Consider the following 17,277-nt stretch of genomic DNA (forward strand, 5'->3'; position numbering starts at 1 on the left):
TCAACCTCAGATTTGATTAAATGTTCAATTACTTTTAATCCAACCATTCAGTCATTACCATCTTCTGAAGGTCATCTATATTATTTATTTGTGAGTGATTGTCAGAGTTTGACCTTCATCTGAGATGGTTGACTTTTATTGACTTTTTGACTTAGGTTTACTTGGGATCCTGTCAGAGGGATGTTTAGCCTGAACCTCTAGGGTTCATCACTTCATCCTACCTACCCCATATCAAATGTCCAGTAATCTAGTTTCAAGGGTACAATTACGGTTGGGGTGGTTGGGCAAATGATGAGTTTTGAATTGAGGCTTGGTCCAATGTTGTTCAAATTAAAACCAACTTTCTCATGCTTGCACCCCAAATTTCAAGCCTCTCTATTTGGATACTGGATCTTCCTCAATGCATTTGTGGAGATTCTTAACAAATATCTTCCATAGTTGTCAAGGCGTTGCCTAGGCGTCCAGGCACCTTGGTCGCCTAGGCATGCGCTTTGGATGCCTTGGTCGCCTAGTTGGTGTCACCTTGATTTTGGACCCTCTCCAACACCTTGGGCTGCCTAGACAACTATGATATCTTCTGTGGTTGAAATAGTTTTGTACTTTCAAAGAAATTTGTCATTTTCTTCACAAGAAAGATTACTCTAATTCCGATAGTGTGAATCTGGAATCCGTGCCTTTTTTTCCCCTTCTGAAAATTGTCTTGTCAATTTGTCATTTACTTTCAACTTATTTGGTGCCGTCCTTGAAGTGGTTCTCTACAAAAATATTAAACACCCTGTGTTATTTCAACCCAGTGGCAGTCAATTATTCTGGAGCTCTGGTTATTTCTTTTTGGAATTTGTGAACTAATTTAGCATGTTCATTCAGGTGTGGGACAGACTTTGCTTTATCGCAGAAGGGAAATCAGCAGGGATCTTGGTGGGACATCTAGAAGGCATTACATTTATTGACAGCCTGGGAGATGGGTGTTATTTTATTTCAAATGGTAAAGATCAGACCACCAAACTTTGGGGTATCCGGAAAATGTCCTCAAATGCTATATGGTATGTTAACCTTCCCAAACTGGATCTCTCGGTTTCTGATGTTCAATTAACTAATGACTTAAGGTGCTGAGCTTCCCAATTGTTGACAAGCCTAATGAGGCAAGGGGATCAAGATACCATGCCCCCACTAGCATTAAGCATCAAGCAGTCTAAAACTGTAATTTCTGTATTTGATGGCACATTTGGCTTTTAAGTGGAGGGTCAGCCGGTCAGGCTACCATTCATCACCACAGAAGCAGTTTTATTATCATAACAACTTTCCAGTGGCCAGTTCCATAGTTAGGTACTTAGGTATAAGCAGAGTAGATATTCTGATGTAGTTGTAGATCTTTTGTTGGATTTGTATAAGACTATAAGCAGAGTAGGCCCAGAAGAATTTTGATGACATCAATATTTCTTCCAAATTCTGGGTAATGCATCACATCCAAATCACACAGTTTATGATCATGCTTTGAAGAAAGAGTAAGATATTAAGCATGATTCTCTGTGGAATTCATAAATCATGTTTCTCTGTACAATTTCTTATGCATTCAAATGTCTTATTGGCACATTGATGTCGAATAATACAACCTTGATGTAGCCTAGTCTCCCATGGACATAAGTTGGTTATGCATGCAAATTTATGCATCCATGTATGTGAGCCTGCATGAATTTTTTGTAAGGGCATCTCTGGTGTTTGTGGTTTTGCCAAGGTGCTTGTTTGTGCATATACGTTTACCTATTATTTAATTGTCTATAATAGTTGCATGTCTGTATGTACATTATAGACAATTGAATAATAGATAATGTAAACATTTACCCAAGCGTGTAACTCTACTTTGGGTACATTTAATTCTGAATATATGGCATCCACATGTTCATGAAAAGGCAGAGTTATGTATCGAACTCACTGGAATCATCAACCAATGAGTCGGGTCTGGTTTCGCCAAAGTATGGTTTCTACTGAGGTCCAAAGATTTGTATGGATTGACCACCATTGAAATAGTTTATGAGCTCAACATTAACATGGTGATATTCCTTTTTTTATAGGCAATGCAAGATTTAGGAATTATGGATGAGACTACTGTTTGATGGATCCGGACCAGGCAAGAGACCTAAGGTCGTGTTTGGTTGGAGGTTTCTTCGGAGACTGATTCGACGGGATCTGGATTCCCTAATTTTTTGCGTGTTTGGTTTCTCGGAACCCGGTTTCGTATTAGATTCTAAGAATCCACGAAAATCCATTTTACAGTGTAATTTTGGAATCCACAAGAATTGGGGTGAATTCTAAAACGAGTCCAGGCTGGGCCCTAATATATATAAGATGGATTCTATTGGAATCCAAAAATCGAGACTGAACTTCACTCAACCTCGATTGCTAAGGTTTCTCTCACTATCGTCTTCAACCATGTCGTTTTCATCCGTCGCGTTTTTCTTCTCCAAGGAAGCGAAGACGAAGACCATGTCAAGCTCTGCAACTCCAAGGTTCTTCACGACTCTCTCTCTCTCTCTCTATCTTTGTTTCTCTGTCTCTCGCTCCCTCTCTCTCTCTCTATCGTTCTCGTTTTCTTTATCTCTGTCTCTCTCTCTCATTATTTCTCTGTCTCTCCCTTTATCATTCTCGTTGCATTGTAGTTAGGGTGTTTTTTTAAAAATTGGAATTATTGATTGCTAACCAATTTTTTCTCCATTTCAGGTCCTAGGAAATTCAATTAGAGTCGTTTTGAACATCTCCACTGGAAGGAGCATCTTGGATTAACGCAGGTATGGCATATTTCTCTCTCTCTCTCTCTCTCTCTCTCCCTTATCTATCGTTGCATTATAGTTAGGGTTTTTTAAAAAATTTTCATGGTTTGTACTGATTGCTAACCAATTTTTAGGAAGTTCTATTTAGGGTCGTTTTGAACATCTCTTCCATCATAGGCTTTCTTCTGTGATTAGCCTGAATTGGTTTTACCCAATTTTATACTAGTATGTGAGGTGCTAAGCCCTACCCTACGATTTGATGAATGAATAGAAGCTTTGCTGCTACTTGATTCTGTGGATTCAATGGAAGGCATCTTAGGTAGTAGTACTGTGGAAGTATTTCTTCCAGCATCTTAGGTAGTAGTACTGCGGAAGTAAGTAGCCGTGAAGCAAGAAGGAACAGTAGAAGACTGTTCTGGGATGCTTTTTCGAGACGCAGTTCTAGAAGGCATATTGATTCTCCAACCGTAGTTTTCTCAACTGAGGATGCTGATGATCTGGGAATGCATGACAGATGGCTCCTTGATTTCGGTGGTGATCTCTTTGAGGATGGCTTTGGTGGTGATTCAGGATACCTTGGCAGTAGAAGTCATGGCATGAATGAACGGCGATAGAGTTCGAGATCAGAGGTGATCTGTTATTTAATTTTCTTTTCTTTTTGACTTTATCACAAGTCATTACTTCTTATCCTGGTAAGCCAGCAGATAGGATATGTTTTGACTGTATTATTAGTTTATCTAGACCATGATATGTGAGTTAGGGTCATTTCCCACTTAAAGATTTGTGATACATGATTTATTAGAGTTTCTGTTAGATTATGGGGCTGTGGATGCCATGAATCCCTCTTTAGTTTTATATCCCCTATTGTTTGGATAACTGATAAGTCAATGGTATGTATTGATTTAGTCTGTTCTCATACAATTCATTTTATTTAGGAAACAAAAGCCATAGTTACTGATAGTTATCTTGCTGGTCTTATCAGATCTGGGAAAGACTTTGTGGTGGACCTGATGAGAGTGGCCGACGTACTAGTTTTTGTGCATCTGGGCTTCACCCTGATGGTACCTGCTCATGTGAGAGTTTCTCGATGACATAAGAGTCTGGTACTCATGCAAGTATTTCACGAATAGTTATGCTTGCTGAGGCATTATTTGAGGTAGATTCTCTTTTAATCGAATAGTTTGTTTTTCTCTTGTCGGTTTATGTTCCTTAGGATTGCTTCCTCCTCCTTGGGGTTGGTAATTAGATGTCTGTAAATAAATTATCTACTTCCTTTCATGTTGTCTAACTGTCATTGGCATGGTAAATCCGACATCTTATGGTTCTGCTGTCTAGTTTTATGAAGTCTTTGGTAGAATTTGTTGTTAGAGAGTTGATTAATGGTTTGTGTCATAGTTTGCTCTTTTGAAATGGGCAAAAGCTTTAGGGGGATTGAAGGCACATGTAGAGTTATTCCATTTTCAGAACTTGGTTCCAATAAGTTACCAGATCCTAAACATTGATAGAATATGATTCTAAACTAATGTTCTTAGGAGAGAGAAGGGGGGGGGTCCTGGGGGGAGTTAATATTATGCTTTTGGGTCTTCTGATATGGCATAATACCAGACAATATATTAACCAGAATATACAGTTATTTCACACTTAGCTTGAGAGAGTAGATACTAATAGCTCCACTTTGTTTGTTTGTATTCCCAGCTATTTGTTGTTTTATGAAGTGAGAACGGAAATTGGGATTGCCATTGTTGCGAAAATGCCTATGAAGTCACACTAGACACAGGGGCTTGGGAGAGGGAGCAAGGGATATTGGATTTTCTATTGCATCCATAACTTACTATTTTTTTAAAAAAAATTTGTAGTCTCTTAACTCTTTCTATTTATGGGTTATTTTTTCGTGTTCCTGCTCACTTTACTTCTTCCTTTTTCTGAGTGTGTAATTCTTCGGGATGGGTATACCTGGCCCATTTGAGGGCAATGGTCGTTTAACTCTATTATGCTATTGGCTTGAACACAGCTATACCCAATGGTTGTCATTTTGATTGAGCATATACTCCAATATCGACTTCATAATTGAACTACTGATTTGTGCAGTAGGCTAACATATTCTGATCAGAATTGCTATGGCTTTGTAGATTCTACAGCGTCAACTAGCACCTTTTCATGATTTTCTTCCCCCCTCCTCCTCCTTTAGTGATGCTATTTTGTGTTGATTTTGCTACGTTGTAATATGAAAAATCTTGAAATTATCACATGTTCTGCCATCTTAAACTGTCTTTAATGTGTGATTGCAGGTCTTGGATGAAATCCATCGCCAACCCATGTCACTTTCACTAACAATGGTCTCTGTCCCAGCTCCAGAATCTGTTGTTAACTCCTTTCCTATCAAGATTCACAAAAACACAGCTGAGTGTGGAAATGATATGGAACAGTGAGTTTCTAACTGTATTTTCACATTTAGAGGAGATGATAGACGTGTGCTTGAATAATTCAGTTCATAGATTGTGAAATATACAACATGCTTCCTTGTGACAGAAATTATGGCATCATGCTGATGCAGATTGATCTCAATATATCGTTGGGTCAGCTTTGGTTCACTTGAGGTTTGGGTATTTTTGGTGGGAGCCACAAGCAGAATTGTGGTTTTCATCATTAATGCAAACCTCAAATATATCATAGGTAGCTTATATGTTTGTTGGAATTGGGGTCTAAATCTACCCGAGGCTGTTATTGATTATTGCCTTTAAATCTGGATGATTAATTAGATGTCCTCTGCTACTTGGCCATTGTTGTGCAGAATGGTTAGTCTCCTTATCCAGGTTGAGGAAGGGGTACTGCATTCTCGGTTGTCAAAGACAAGACATAGTACTTAATGGTTATCAAGTCAGCCTTTGGAATGCACCTTAGGAAATTTCCCCTCCTAGTGTATGTTTGTTAGCCTTTTTTCATTGAGCTTCTGAAAGGAAGCCATATCGGAAGGTAATTTGGTTTGAAAAATTATTAGGGATTTATTCCACAGAGCTAGAACTTTGAAGGATTTGTCACTTTGTTTTAAACTTGGAACAATCTGGGGCATTGATACCATATTATGTGGTTAATATTAGGATGCCTGATGGTAATGAGCCTAGGAATGCTTCTGCTGTAATGAATGATACTCTTCTCCCCAACCCCACCAACCCCCACGAAAAAAAAATTCAAAACTTGATTGGTCTTTAGCTCAAATTGGTAGAGCACTTGGAACATGCACACATGTGCATGTTCCAAGGGGATGGTGGTTCGAATCCACCAAGGCCCTTTTTATTCAAATGTTCATAGCATAGCCATCTTTGAAATTTGACATATTTGTATAATTACTTGGTTGTGTTAATGAGATATTTTAATTTTATGTTAAGATTGGTAAGAGAGAAAATGATTTTACAAGTATTTTTTGGTATAATTTAGAAGGAAATGTTAACTTCCCTGCTTACTCTTGTCATTGAATCTATAAGCTTTCCCTTGTGAACGCTTCTCATGCTCTTCTCTAGAGCTTTAGTAGACACAGCAGGGATTGAAACAAAAGAGAGAGAGAGAGAGAGAGAGAGAGAGAGAAGAATTTCTAGTAGAGGCATTATGGAACGATTATATTGGGAAATTTTTTATCCAATTTATTGATTATCTTACTTTTTATAAAGTTCATATTAAATGTATGCATATGTTGAATACCAAAAGTAGGTTAAAATTTTTTTTCAAACAAAATTCAAGTAGAATCCATCTGACAGACTCGGGATAACCAAACAGTTTTTTATATGGATTCAGGATGAATCCAACTGATAGACTCCAGGTAACCAAACAGTTATACAGATGGATTCAGAAGGATTCCATCTGACAGACTCCGGGTAACCAAACAGTTTTTTTTTCTCAACTACGAATCCACATGAACCAGATTCTTAAGAAGCTGATCCAAAATCAGAATCCGGCTCCGCCAACACCTCCAACCAAACACAACCTAAGACATCCAAGTGATCAATCATTGGCTACATACAGAGGCCATTCAGTTTTGTGAACTCTGATTCGTCGTTATTTCTCCCCAGCTGACGGGTGATATAATCTAGATATCATTTAAAGTCAGATCAAGAAATCCTGTGAATTCCTCTGTGTGCGTGTATGCATGTGTGTGTCCTGATCAAACTCAGTCCAGTAAGGTCAACTCAGCTTCAAGTTAATGAATCTTCATTCATACTGAATAAGCTGAGTAGCACCTAACTTGTCAAAGACTCGAAGTGTCAAAGCTTGGTATGGGATGGACAGAATGAGTCAATCTCAATTCTCTCTCATGCTCAATAGTTCAATTATGGTAGTTTTTTTTTTTTTTCTTATAGTTGGGCCCCAAGGAGAGTTGGACTCATGACCTCTTCTTTGCGAGGTGTTGGTCTTTGCCAACTGAGCAACCCCCTTGGGGTATTCAATTATGGTAATTGAAATAGGTTTCATATCGAATTGATGAAACTGATTCCAAAATTTGACTAATCTGTAACTAATCTCTTGTTGCAGCACTAGTCGAAAATACATTTATACTGACTCTAATAATCATTTTGTGTATATTTATGATTTGGTACGTCCTCTCTTTCTTTGCTTTGCAGTTTTCACATGGGACACCTCAAGAAGGTTTCCCTAAGCGATGTTCTTGTGAAAATTTTACATGCCACTTGATGATCATTAGATTAATATGTATGTCTTCTGCTGACTTGAAAGAAAAAAGTCAGTCAGATTTACTGAATTTTTTGCTGTCCAAAAAGTTGGCCATTCCTTGAAAACTGTGCACCCCGGGGCATTTAGCTGTTCCAAGATATTAGTCCATTCCAATATTTTAATGGTTGAATTTTAGTTATTTTCCCATTTTACTCATCATCACGCTAGTGAGGAAAACTTGGAAAATAATTTAGGGAAAGTGGGAAGTTGGAGTGTTAATAAAAACTCCCAAAGATTGAAGGTTTTTTTGAAACGAAAAAATCTTTTGTGAACAGAGTGAGTGATAGCTCGGTACCTAGAAATGAATTTTAGTTCCGATTCCCCATGCGTTTTAGCCACATATATACATTAGGGTGAAACCAAAAATGCATTATAGAAAGTCTGTCTTCACTACAACAGAGGTAGTCCTCTATACTGACCTCGTAATGCTTGCCCTTTTTCTTTTTGGCAGGTGAGTGGGGCTAGACTTGAGTTCCATGAATCAACTGTAAGACCCTTCCTATCCAATATGCTTGTCAGCTCTTCTTGGGATTGAGGTCGTAGCCAAATGGGAATTCCCTGGAGATGGGGAAGCACCAGCTCCTGTTGTACACAGAGGAGGACCTGGAGGAGACATCTATTGAAAACTATGAATAGCTTATGGTGTTACATCTGGTAGTTATGAATTGGTGTTTTCAAGTTATTTTGATGAACAGTGGGAAGAGAAAATAGTTATATATGGTTGTAAACCCTTCTCAATAGAAAGTTGCAGATTCACCACCTAGCATCCCCCTTGTAAGGAATTGTTGAATGTTATTGCGGTCTATTTCCTCATGTAAATTCATATTTAACATCAGTTCCCCCATTTCAGAAAATATTTGGTGCCTCTGTTCCTGTGATATTTGTGTATGTAGTTTATCTTTTACCTAAATATCATGGGAGTAAGATCTTCAACATGTCCAGGGTATGGTTCTTTGTTATCAAGGTAAGATTAATATGATTTTCATGGTTAAAGAGGGACACCAAGGAAATGCCACCCCATGATATAGTGCTACTGGGTGGTCTGCAGGTGGCTTGCTGGATAACTCGTCAATGGATCTAAATCATTCAATTGGTCTGTTAACTTTGATTCATCACATCCATCTGTAATGCAGTTCCATTGTTTGTTTCTTTTGCTAATTCCATCCTAATGGATGAACAAAGGCATTGTAGACTTGAATAGAAATAAAAAAATTAAAAAAAAAACATGAAAACAACCATCTGGAAACAGAGAATCATGTGGGGAAACAAAAATATAGACTTTTGAGGCATTGTCAATATAAAATTGAACAGTTTAAACATTTGAGATTTTCATTTCAGGATCAGAAAATGGTTCTTCTTAGTTGGAAGAACCTCAAAGCCCTACATTGTTCAGGGAAAAAGAAACCATCTGGCTTTGTTTAGCCATTGGAGAGATCCAACCTTAAGAAGCTGCTAAAAAAAAAGAGAGATAACCTCGAAAGAAGACAGAAGATACAGATCAGTCAGCGTCCCCTGGCAACATAGGCCACAGATGCAGCAGCAAAAATTGTTGTTGCGGAGGACAGCAACGTCCAGAAGCCATTCCTCTTCTTTGCCTCCATTACAGAGTTCTCAAGGGACTTGATTTGTTGGGACAAGTACTCCACCTTTGCTTCTCTGTTTCTGAAGGCTTTTTTGATTACTTCCAACTCTGTTGCAAATGGTTGAATCTCTACTTCATTGTTCTCTGCATCAGTTCTTGCTTCTCCCTTTCCATCCTTCTCCTCCTCCTGTACAGGTCCACGCACAATGGCTACAGTGTCTTTCAACATGGATAAAGTTTGCTCAGACAATTTGCTTGTGTATGCCATCTTAACCTGCAGATCCTCAAGACCTTGTTGAGCTTCTGATAGGGCCTCTTGCAATGAAGCCTTCTCCTCACTCAGCAATTGAAGGCTGCTATCCCTTTCTTTCTTCTTTTCAACTAGGCCATCACGTTCTGTACTTAGCTGAGCAAGTTCTTCTTTGGTCTTCTCTACATTCTTTCCCAGTTCCAGAATTTTCAATCTCAAGCTAGACAACTCCTTTTTCTCCTTATCAAGTAGCTTCAGAGCGTCATCCCTCTCAAGAGCAACACCATCAAGAGCATCTCTGTTTTGGATGACTTCCGATCGGAGTTGGATATTGTTCTCTTCATGTTCTAGACATGATTCTTGCAGTGAGGATACAGTAGCCCTTAACTTGCCCATCTCTTCATGCAACTTGAAGATTTCAGCTTCCAGCTTAAGCTTCACCTGCTCTATCTCTGCCTTCTCAACGACTATTTCCTGCATCTTTCTCCCTTGCTCCTCTAGTTTCCGTGAGGACTCTGAAAGACTCAGCATGGCTGAAATTTTCTCCTCCATTAACTCATCAAACAGTCTTTCCCTCTCCTTTTTCTCTTCAACCAAAGTATTGAACTCCATCAACAACTGCTCTTGCTTCTCTCGAGCATCTGCGTTGCTTGTTCCCAGCTCAGAAATCCTCAGCTGCAAACTTTCTTCCTGCTTTTGTAGACTGGAAATGGTGGAGCTGAGCTGGGCCACTTGTTTTTTCATTTCAGTAATCTTTACTGCCTGCTGAGTCTTCTCATTCTGTATCTGCTTCTTGTCTGCCATAAGTTCTGTGATTTCTTTCTTCAGACCTTCTATCTCTTGTGATGACTGCGTCAGGCTTCTCTCTGCCGAGGCCTTGTCTCTTTCCAGCGCTGCAAGGCTTCTCTCCATCTTCTCTTTGTATTCAGAAAGTAGTTTGTGCTCTATCTGTAGTTGAAGGAGCTCATCATGAGTCTCGGATATATTCTTCTCCAGCTCCAGAAGAGTTGACGTCAGACCTTTTATCTCCTCCATGCGGGTGTCGAGGTCCTGCTGAATCAATTCCTTCTCACGAAGAACACGATTAGACACCTCTCTCTCACTGCTGAGGTCGGCAGTTAGTGCATCTACTGATTTCTTCAAGTAACCAATCTCACGAACTTGTTCGTTCCTTTCCGACTCAATCTCCTCCCTCTCCCTAACTGCAATTTCCATCTCTTTCTTCAAGTCTTGATACTTCCTCTTCATCTCTTGTCGAATTTCATAGCGTTCCATCTGCGAACGTCCAATCACTTCCCGAGCCTCAGCATTATTCTTCTCCAGCTCTACCACCGTCGACCTCAACCGGTCAGCCTCCTTCTGTTTCAAATCCAGATCCTTTCGAACTTCATTCCTGTACCTACGGAAGTCTTCGCTGATCTGATCGATCTCATTCTGCTGCTCTTCCACCTTCGTCTCCGTCGCCTTCCGTGCTTTCTCCTTGTCATTGATTTTCTCCTCAAGTTTAGCTTTGAAAATAGCAGTCTGAGATCTCATATCTTCATCTGCTCTCCTTATTTCGTCCCTCAAGCTCTCAGCTTGTTGATTGAGTTGGGAAGAGACGAAAGCTAAGGTCAGTCTCTGCTCGAGTTCGGCGACAATGGTTTCGTCTTCTAAGAACTTCTTTTCCGACTCCAATCTCTGTTTCTCGAGCAAAGAGCGAGAGATTTCCGATTCGAGGGCCTCTTTGGATTGGACAAGAACGTCGACTTGTTGTCTGCGCTCTACTGTCTCTTTGAGAAGAAGAGCATTGAGAGTTTTCAAGCTGGCAACCTTCTCTGATGAATCCTCCATGGAAGTCTCGTGAGGCTTCTCAAACTGGGAGACCTCTTTGGGAGGCTTCTCTTGCTCTTTCTGTTGCTGCTGCTGGGAAGCTTTCTTTCTCGCCATTTGTGGTTATTGGATTGGTAATGGAAGATGATGATGATGATGATAATAATCTCGTGGCGGTGGGAAGCGATTGCAGATGAGAGGTTAGGGTTTTTCCTTCTAGGGTTTATGGTCGAAAAACGAAGCCGTTGGAGATAGAGAGATAAAAAGGGTAGTTCGTTATATATCGACTATCGGTGGGGTTTTATTTTCGAATTCAAATCGTACACAACGTTCGAAGAGTCGAAACCCGTAATACGAGGCGAAAGGTTTGTCAACGTGTTTCGTCGTTATACCGAACAGTGTGACAATCATATGATCTGATTTTATTTACAGTCGCTAACGTGTGCCACGTGTTCTGATAATGGGCGTAGAAAAGTATAAAATAATCTACACCTTACATATTTCCACGTGGCATACGAACTCAGTGGTCGCTTGCCCGTTCGTATGGTTTCAGCAGCAGATGAATCGGCAGATTCACAGCATCTTGCCGGCCAATGGGTTTAAGCCCAACTAAACTCAGATTTTTTTGGGAGATTGGGCTTAGGAATATTTGGCCCACCTAAGTTCATTACCATGCTTGTGTAGCTATGTCTATCTCATTGGGTTCTCAACTAGCCCAAGTATCTGGTCGATCTCATAAATCGGGTTCTATTTGGTTTCATGTTTCAACCCTGAATTTCAGATGGGCTGGGTTAGGGGTGTCAACCGGTTGGATCAGGTAGGTTTCGATTGGTCCTAATCGGTCCTTACCAATTTAAGGCTCCACACCGTAATTGTGCCTCATAGGCTATGGCACGACACATTTCTATTCCGTTGGTCATTATCAGGCCATAAACTGCTATAATCGGTCCAAATGGGCTTAAACTGATTAAAAACAGTCGGTTGATATTACTGGTCAGGCACTCATCGGGTTACAAAACAAACAACGTTATCGACCCTTTTCATAATTGGGTTAGGCTGAAACCAAACCATAATAATCGGTCGGTCCGAGATGTGAGACCTACTGGTTTGGCTAGCATTTGACACCCCTAGGCTGAGGGTGGCTGCTACCTAGACAAGATCCCTAACATGTCATACTTAGCCCTATTGGAGCCATAGGTAGTAAAAACAGGAACAACAAAAAAAAATGGAATCTTATGGTTCAGGTTTTAAACGGTAGACAATTGCAAACGGACAGACAAATAAAACGTTAAAAAAAAAACAAAGAATGGTAAAAAACAGAAAGTGGACGGTTGGAGTACGTTTTAGTTATTATTAGAACATCCTTCCTAGGAAAACCTTCCTCCATGACCTTAATATTTGCCCTGAGGCAGAGATTTTATGGCCAAATAGGGAAGTGATGGAGAAAGGTTCAAAGTCCCTACACAAGGGGGATTTTTTTAGCTACTAGGGAAGTGATGGAGTAAGATTCAGAATCTCGGTCTTGGATTAGGAAAATTGCCCTGATCAGATTGGTATCGGTCGAGACTGATCCTGATACACCTGTATGGACAATGGTAATAAAAATTAAAAACAATTTTTTAATTAAAAAAACAGGGGTAAGTATGTCTTATTTGGCCAATCCGATAAACGATCAGATCCCAAGATTATAAACCATGGGGAGGGGGAGGGGGAAAAATTATCCTCCCCGATTCCTTAAAGCTCGGCAGTGTGACAATGCTAGGTGGAGATGCCAACACGTGGTAGCTCATTGACTATGTTGAGTTTGGACCGTTGGATGTCCGAGCTGCCATGTATTAGCATCTCTACCTAACACTGCCGCACTGCCGAATTTCAAGAATTGAAGAGAATAATAATCTGGCAAGGGGTGTCTTGTGACACAAATGTGAAAGTTTTACCCATGTGCAATTCAGTGGTAATGCAGTTTGGCTACATTGCAAAATAAAGGTATAAAAATGCTTTGACTTGGGGCATGTGATTGGTTTGGCTTTCAAATTCGACAACCTTGTCTATCCCATGGTTGTAAATGTAGAACCGCCCTGACACGTGTCAAAAATAGATGGGTTGTGTAGAGAACATTTTGGTATCATCATCTGAGAGTGAGAGTGTCAATCTAGGACTAGAATAAAAAATCGGATTGGATCCGACTGCTATGAATGGAACCGACCCACCAATACGTTAAGTTTTAGATCACTGGGATCGGAATAGCTAGGACTTGTTTAAAACTTGCACATATCATAGGGAAAAAAACTGTTAATCAGTCATATGGTTCTTTCGCTTAGACACAAACCAATGCATTTGTGTGTGAAAAGACCTTTGAATATTCAATGAAATAAAAAATCGCATCCAAACAATACCTCTATGCGCACTTTCATTGGTTATCGCACTGGTGCAGGGGTTACACGACCAATTAGCATTCTCTTGCCCATAATCATATCTTGCCCATAATCATATCTTTGGTGTTGGTGATATGGAGTTTGGAATTATGGATTTTTGGGTATGCTTAGTAACGGGGGTTTCTTTTTAAGTATTTTGGTTCATATTTTTATGTATACTTAGGGATGGATATTTAGTTATTTGCATGCTTTAGAACATAATTTGTTGTGAACAAGTATCTAGCGCACTTCTTGGTAGTATTTGGTGCATGGAAGCCCATCACATCTCCCCCTCTCCCATAGAATAGGATAAATAAAGTAACAATTTATGTGTATTTGTCTTTTTTTGGTCTACTATTTTCAAATCTAAACGTTTAAAACATGTATCATTCAGTATTTTTTGATTTGTTTCTTGAAATGTTTGAGTCTAGGGGTGTCAATGGGTTGGGCTTGCCCTAAACCCTAGCCCAACCCTAGAAGCCTTAACCTAAACCCCAGCACAAGTAAACCCTGCCAAGGCCAAATATACCCTCAATCCAGCCCGACCTTGGCAGGGTTTTCCTATGCCCGGCCCGATCTTGATTAACCCTGAATATCTTGGCCCATTAAGTTGTGGTAATAACAAAGTCCAATCACAACCCACTTAACAAAGCCCAGATTATAAAAAAAAAAAGGGCATTTTTCACAGAGGCTGTTTCAAGACTCGGACTTGTAACCACTTGGTCACAATAGAACCTTGACCCTCTATATATTGTGTATATATATATATCATATAATACAAGGTCGGTCTGGCCCTACCAAGGTCGAGACCTCAACCCCAGCCCGGCCCTGCCAGGGCCATGCAAATATCAAACCCAACTTGACCATTGCTTATCCCCAAGCCCGGCCCAGCCCTGTCCATGCTCAAGGCAGGTTTGGGAGGCCTCGGACTGGTCGGGTTTTTTGACACCCCTTTGTTTGACTGTATTTTTGAGGAATCTTGAGTTGTTTTAAACACGAAAACAAAGTTGTTTTACCAGTCCCATTAAACTAATTATGCTTATAGAAATTTGGTTAATTGTATGCTGAGGTAAAAAATTTGGAATTTTAGACATAGAACCAATTAGGAACTGGAACCGTCCCATCCATTCATAAACGATTTTAGATCTTAGATTTGAAACCGATTAGATAAATAGAAGTATTATTAGGAACCGGACCAATTTACACCCTTACCATCATTAATATAGTTTCCCTCAAGGATCATCAAGATGAGGTTGTCTAGATGTCCCAAAATATTTGTCAATATGTTTGTCATCATTTATCCACCAAGTAAATTTTAGCTTGAAAGCATTGTCCCACATGTAAATGTTACAATTTGAAAGCATTGTCCCACATCTATTAGGGTTTATATATTGCCACCAAGTAAAAATTTTAGCTTGTTGACAATTCCTAATTTATTCTTTGACCTTTTTGGTACTACACTTTTTCCCAATGAGGAAAAATCCCGTGTTATTTTTCATGTACACTTAAAATGTGCAAGACAATGATAAGAGGAAAAAAAAATGACTCATGTTTCCTTTTTCTGAGGGGATGGGGTACCCTCAAGAGCTATGTGGTATAATACCAAAGGAGAGGGTTTTCATGCGCGGCCGCATGAGAGAGGAAGGATTATTATGATGAGTCAAATGGGGGATTTATAGTCATTTTGACCCTTATTGTCCCATCCCACGGTTAGTGCTGGATCGCGAATAGTACACAGCCGTGCACCAAACTTTTTGTCAATACAAAACATAAGGTTTTATTAAGAAAGTGAAAGAGTTACAAGTAAAATGATAGTAAGGGCATATAATGGTCAAAATATGAAAGGGTTTCCTTCACACATTAAAAAGAAGGGAGATCTAGAACCAAAGTACTTTGCTTTTATCTCATTTAGGGTTCTAATCATATGTTTAGGACATTGGTAAAGGTATTTATGGGAAAGTACCAATGTCATCATAACAAGGCATAATAATCAGCAAAACCCATAAGACCATGACAAGAATAATAGACAATGTCCACTACTCTAGAGGTCCCTTTTTATGTAACTCCTGCACCTCAGCAGAGAATTTGGTGGGCCTTGTGTTAGGTTACCGTAAAAGATATATATAAAAAAACAAAGTTAAGGGCCCCTACTAAGGAAGTAGAAGTAAGACAAGAAGAAGAGTTCTTTCTACAAAAGACCAAGATGACAAACATATAGAACACTCCAATGCTAACCTAAGCAGCATTAACACTTTAATTATAGGTGATAGGGATATAAAAAAAGAGGGGGGAAAAGGTTGACCCTACTGAACTCATGGTCCAGGGCCTTTTGCCTCAATATTGAAGTAGTATATGTTTCAACCTTTCTTGTGTTTTGACTTGAAATTAGGCTAGAGCATGACCATCTACTCCCTGTCAAAATAAGATTTTTTATTTCTATCATGGATAATTGAAGGAGGGGGCTAAGGGTGTCAATTTGGGATCAGAACCGGAACCATCTCGCTAAAACCCGATATTGGATCGTCCTATTAATGAATGAGACGGTATTGGGATCTGATCTTGGTACCAAATAATAAATGGGATGAGAGAGTTCTGGGATGAAATTCTGAATGGTACCAGTTTCGAAATACTGGAACTATGAGTATCTTTTCAAAAGGTATATATCATGTTCTTGTGTTGAAGGTTTATGACTGTAGTTTAATGTTTTTAGTGGTATTTTTTCTTGAAGAGGTTTCAACTAATGGACGTTTAGTTCAATTTTTTTTTTGATAGAGGACCTTTAGTTCTTTTTCTATAAACTTGTTTTGTGATGGGACTAAAGCCATATATGGACTTGTTTATTGCATCTTCATTAATTATTAGACCTGGTTTTGAGAAGCTTACATTAAGATTATAATCTTAAGGAGGAGTTTGAAGAAGTAAATCCATGATATTTATCTTGGTTTCGTATTTTAAATTGCTTTTTAATAATGGAACAATCTCGGAACCATTAAACTTCCTTTCTATTAGGCTTAGAACCTAATAGGAACTGGTACTGTCCCATCCCGTTAATAATCGAGACTGGGACCTAAGTTTGGTCCGATTTACTAAATGGGATGGTACATTGACACTTTTGGTACCGATAATGATACAAACCCGTTCCCAATACCAGGAATCGTCCCAATTGACACCCTTAGAGGGGGCATGGTTTTTGGTATCAATATGATATCGCATCGGTGTTGATCCATATCGGATGATTTTTCTCTTAAAGATACCGATATATTATCTTTTTTTTACATTACTACCCTCTTTCCGCACGATGTCAATTATCCATATCGGTATGAGCTGATACCAATACAGATCGGCCAATACAGCCGTAAACTTCCATGTCCCTATTCCAATCAAATAAGATGAGGGTTTTGAAAATTAGATTGGATCAACCGATCCTGATTCCCCTCATTAGCCTCCAACCGTTTCTCTATGAAAAAACCCTAGATGCATGAAATATATCAATTTCGGGACCAATTTGGATTGATCAAGGCTGAATCCATTCCGGTCTCAATCAGAATCGACAAGTAACAATCCGGATCTTGATTTTGGGTTGCTAAAATTTGGACAGGACTGATGACAGTGATAAGGGGATTCCTCCTTCACCATAGATAAAAGAAAACTCGATCCATTTGAAATTGGGAAGAAAAGTAAAGAAGATCTATCCAAAAAAGCCCTATTCAAAAATAAAGATTTTCATTT

General features: G+C 39.3%; 1 protein-coding gene and 2 long non-coding RNA genes across 3 annotated transcripts; 2 read left to right on the top strand and 1 right to left on the bottom strand.

The window, feature by feature from the left end:
* The first annotated feature begins 871 nt into the window (after positions 1 to 871).
* LOC122657795 lies at positions 872 to 6,852 on the top strand. Its single transcript, XR_006332360.1, has 4 exons — positions 872 to 1,043; positions 1,786 to 1,791; positions 2,073 to 2,142; positions 6,753 to 6,852. It is a non-coding gene; the product is annotated as an uncharacterized LOC122657795 (long non-coding RNA).
* On the top strand, positions 3,108 to 5,809 carry LOC122657796. Its single transcript, XR_006332361.1, has 4 exons — positions 3,108 to 3,397; positions 3,751 to 3,924; positions 5,057 to 5,197; positions 5,560 to 5,809. It is a non-coding gene; the product is annotated as an uncharacterized LOC122657796 (long non-coding RNA).
* A 2,140-nt stretch (positions 6,853 to 8,992) lies between the features above and the next one.
* Positions 8,993 to 11,251, bottom strand: LOC122659504 (myosin-11-like). Its single transcript, XM_043854607.1, has one exon. It carries the CDS (start codon positions 11,249 to 11,251, stop codon positions 8,993 to 8,995), a length of 2,259 nt encoding a protein of 752 aa, XP_043710542.1.
* Positions 11,252 to 17,277: the final 6,026 nt, after the last annotated feature.

Source organism: Telopea speciosissima, chromosome 4 (genome assembly GCF_018873765.1).
Source record: "Telopea speciosissima isolate NSW1024214 ecotype Mountain lineage chromosome 4, Tspe_v1, whole genome shotgun sequence".
In the NCBI taxonomy this organism is placed as follows: domain Eukaryota; kingdom Viridiplantae; phylum Streptophyta; class Magnoliopsida; order Proteales; family Proteaceae; genus Telopea; species Telopea speciosissima.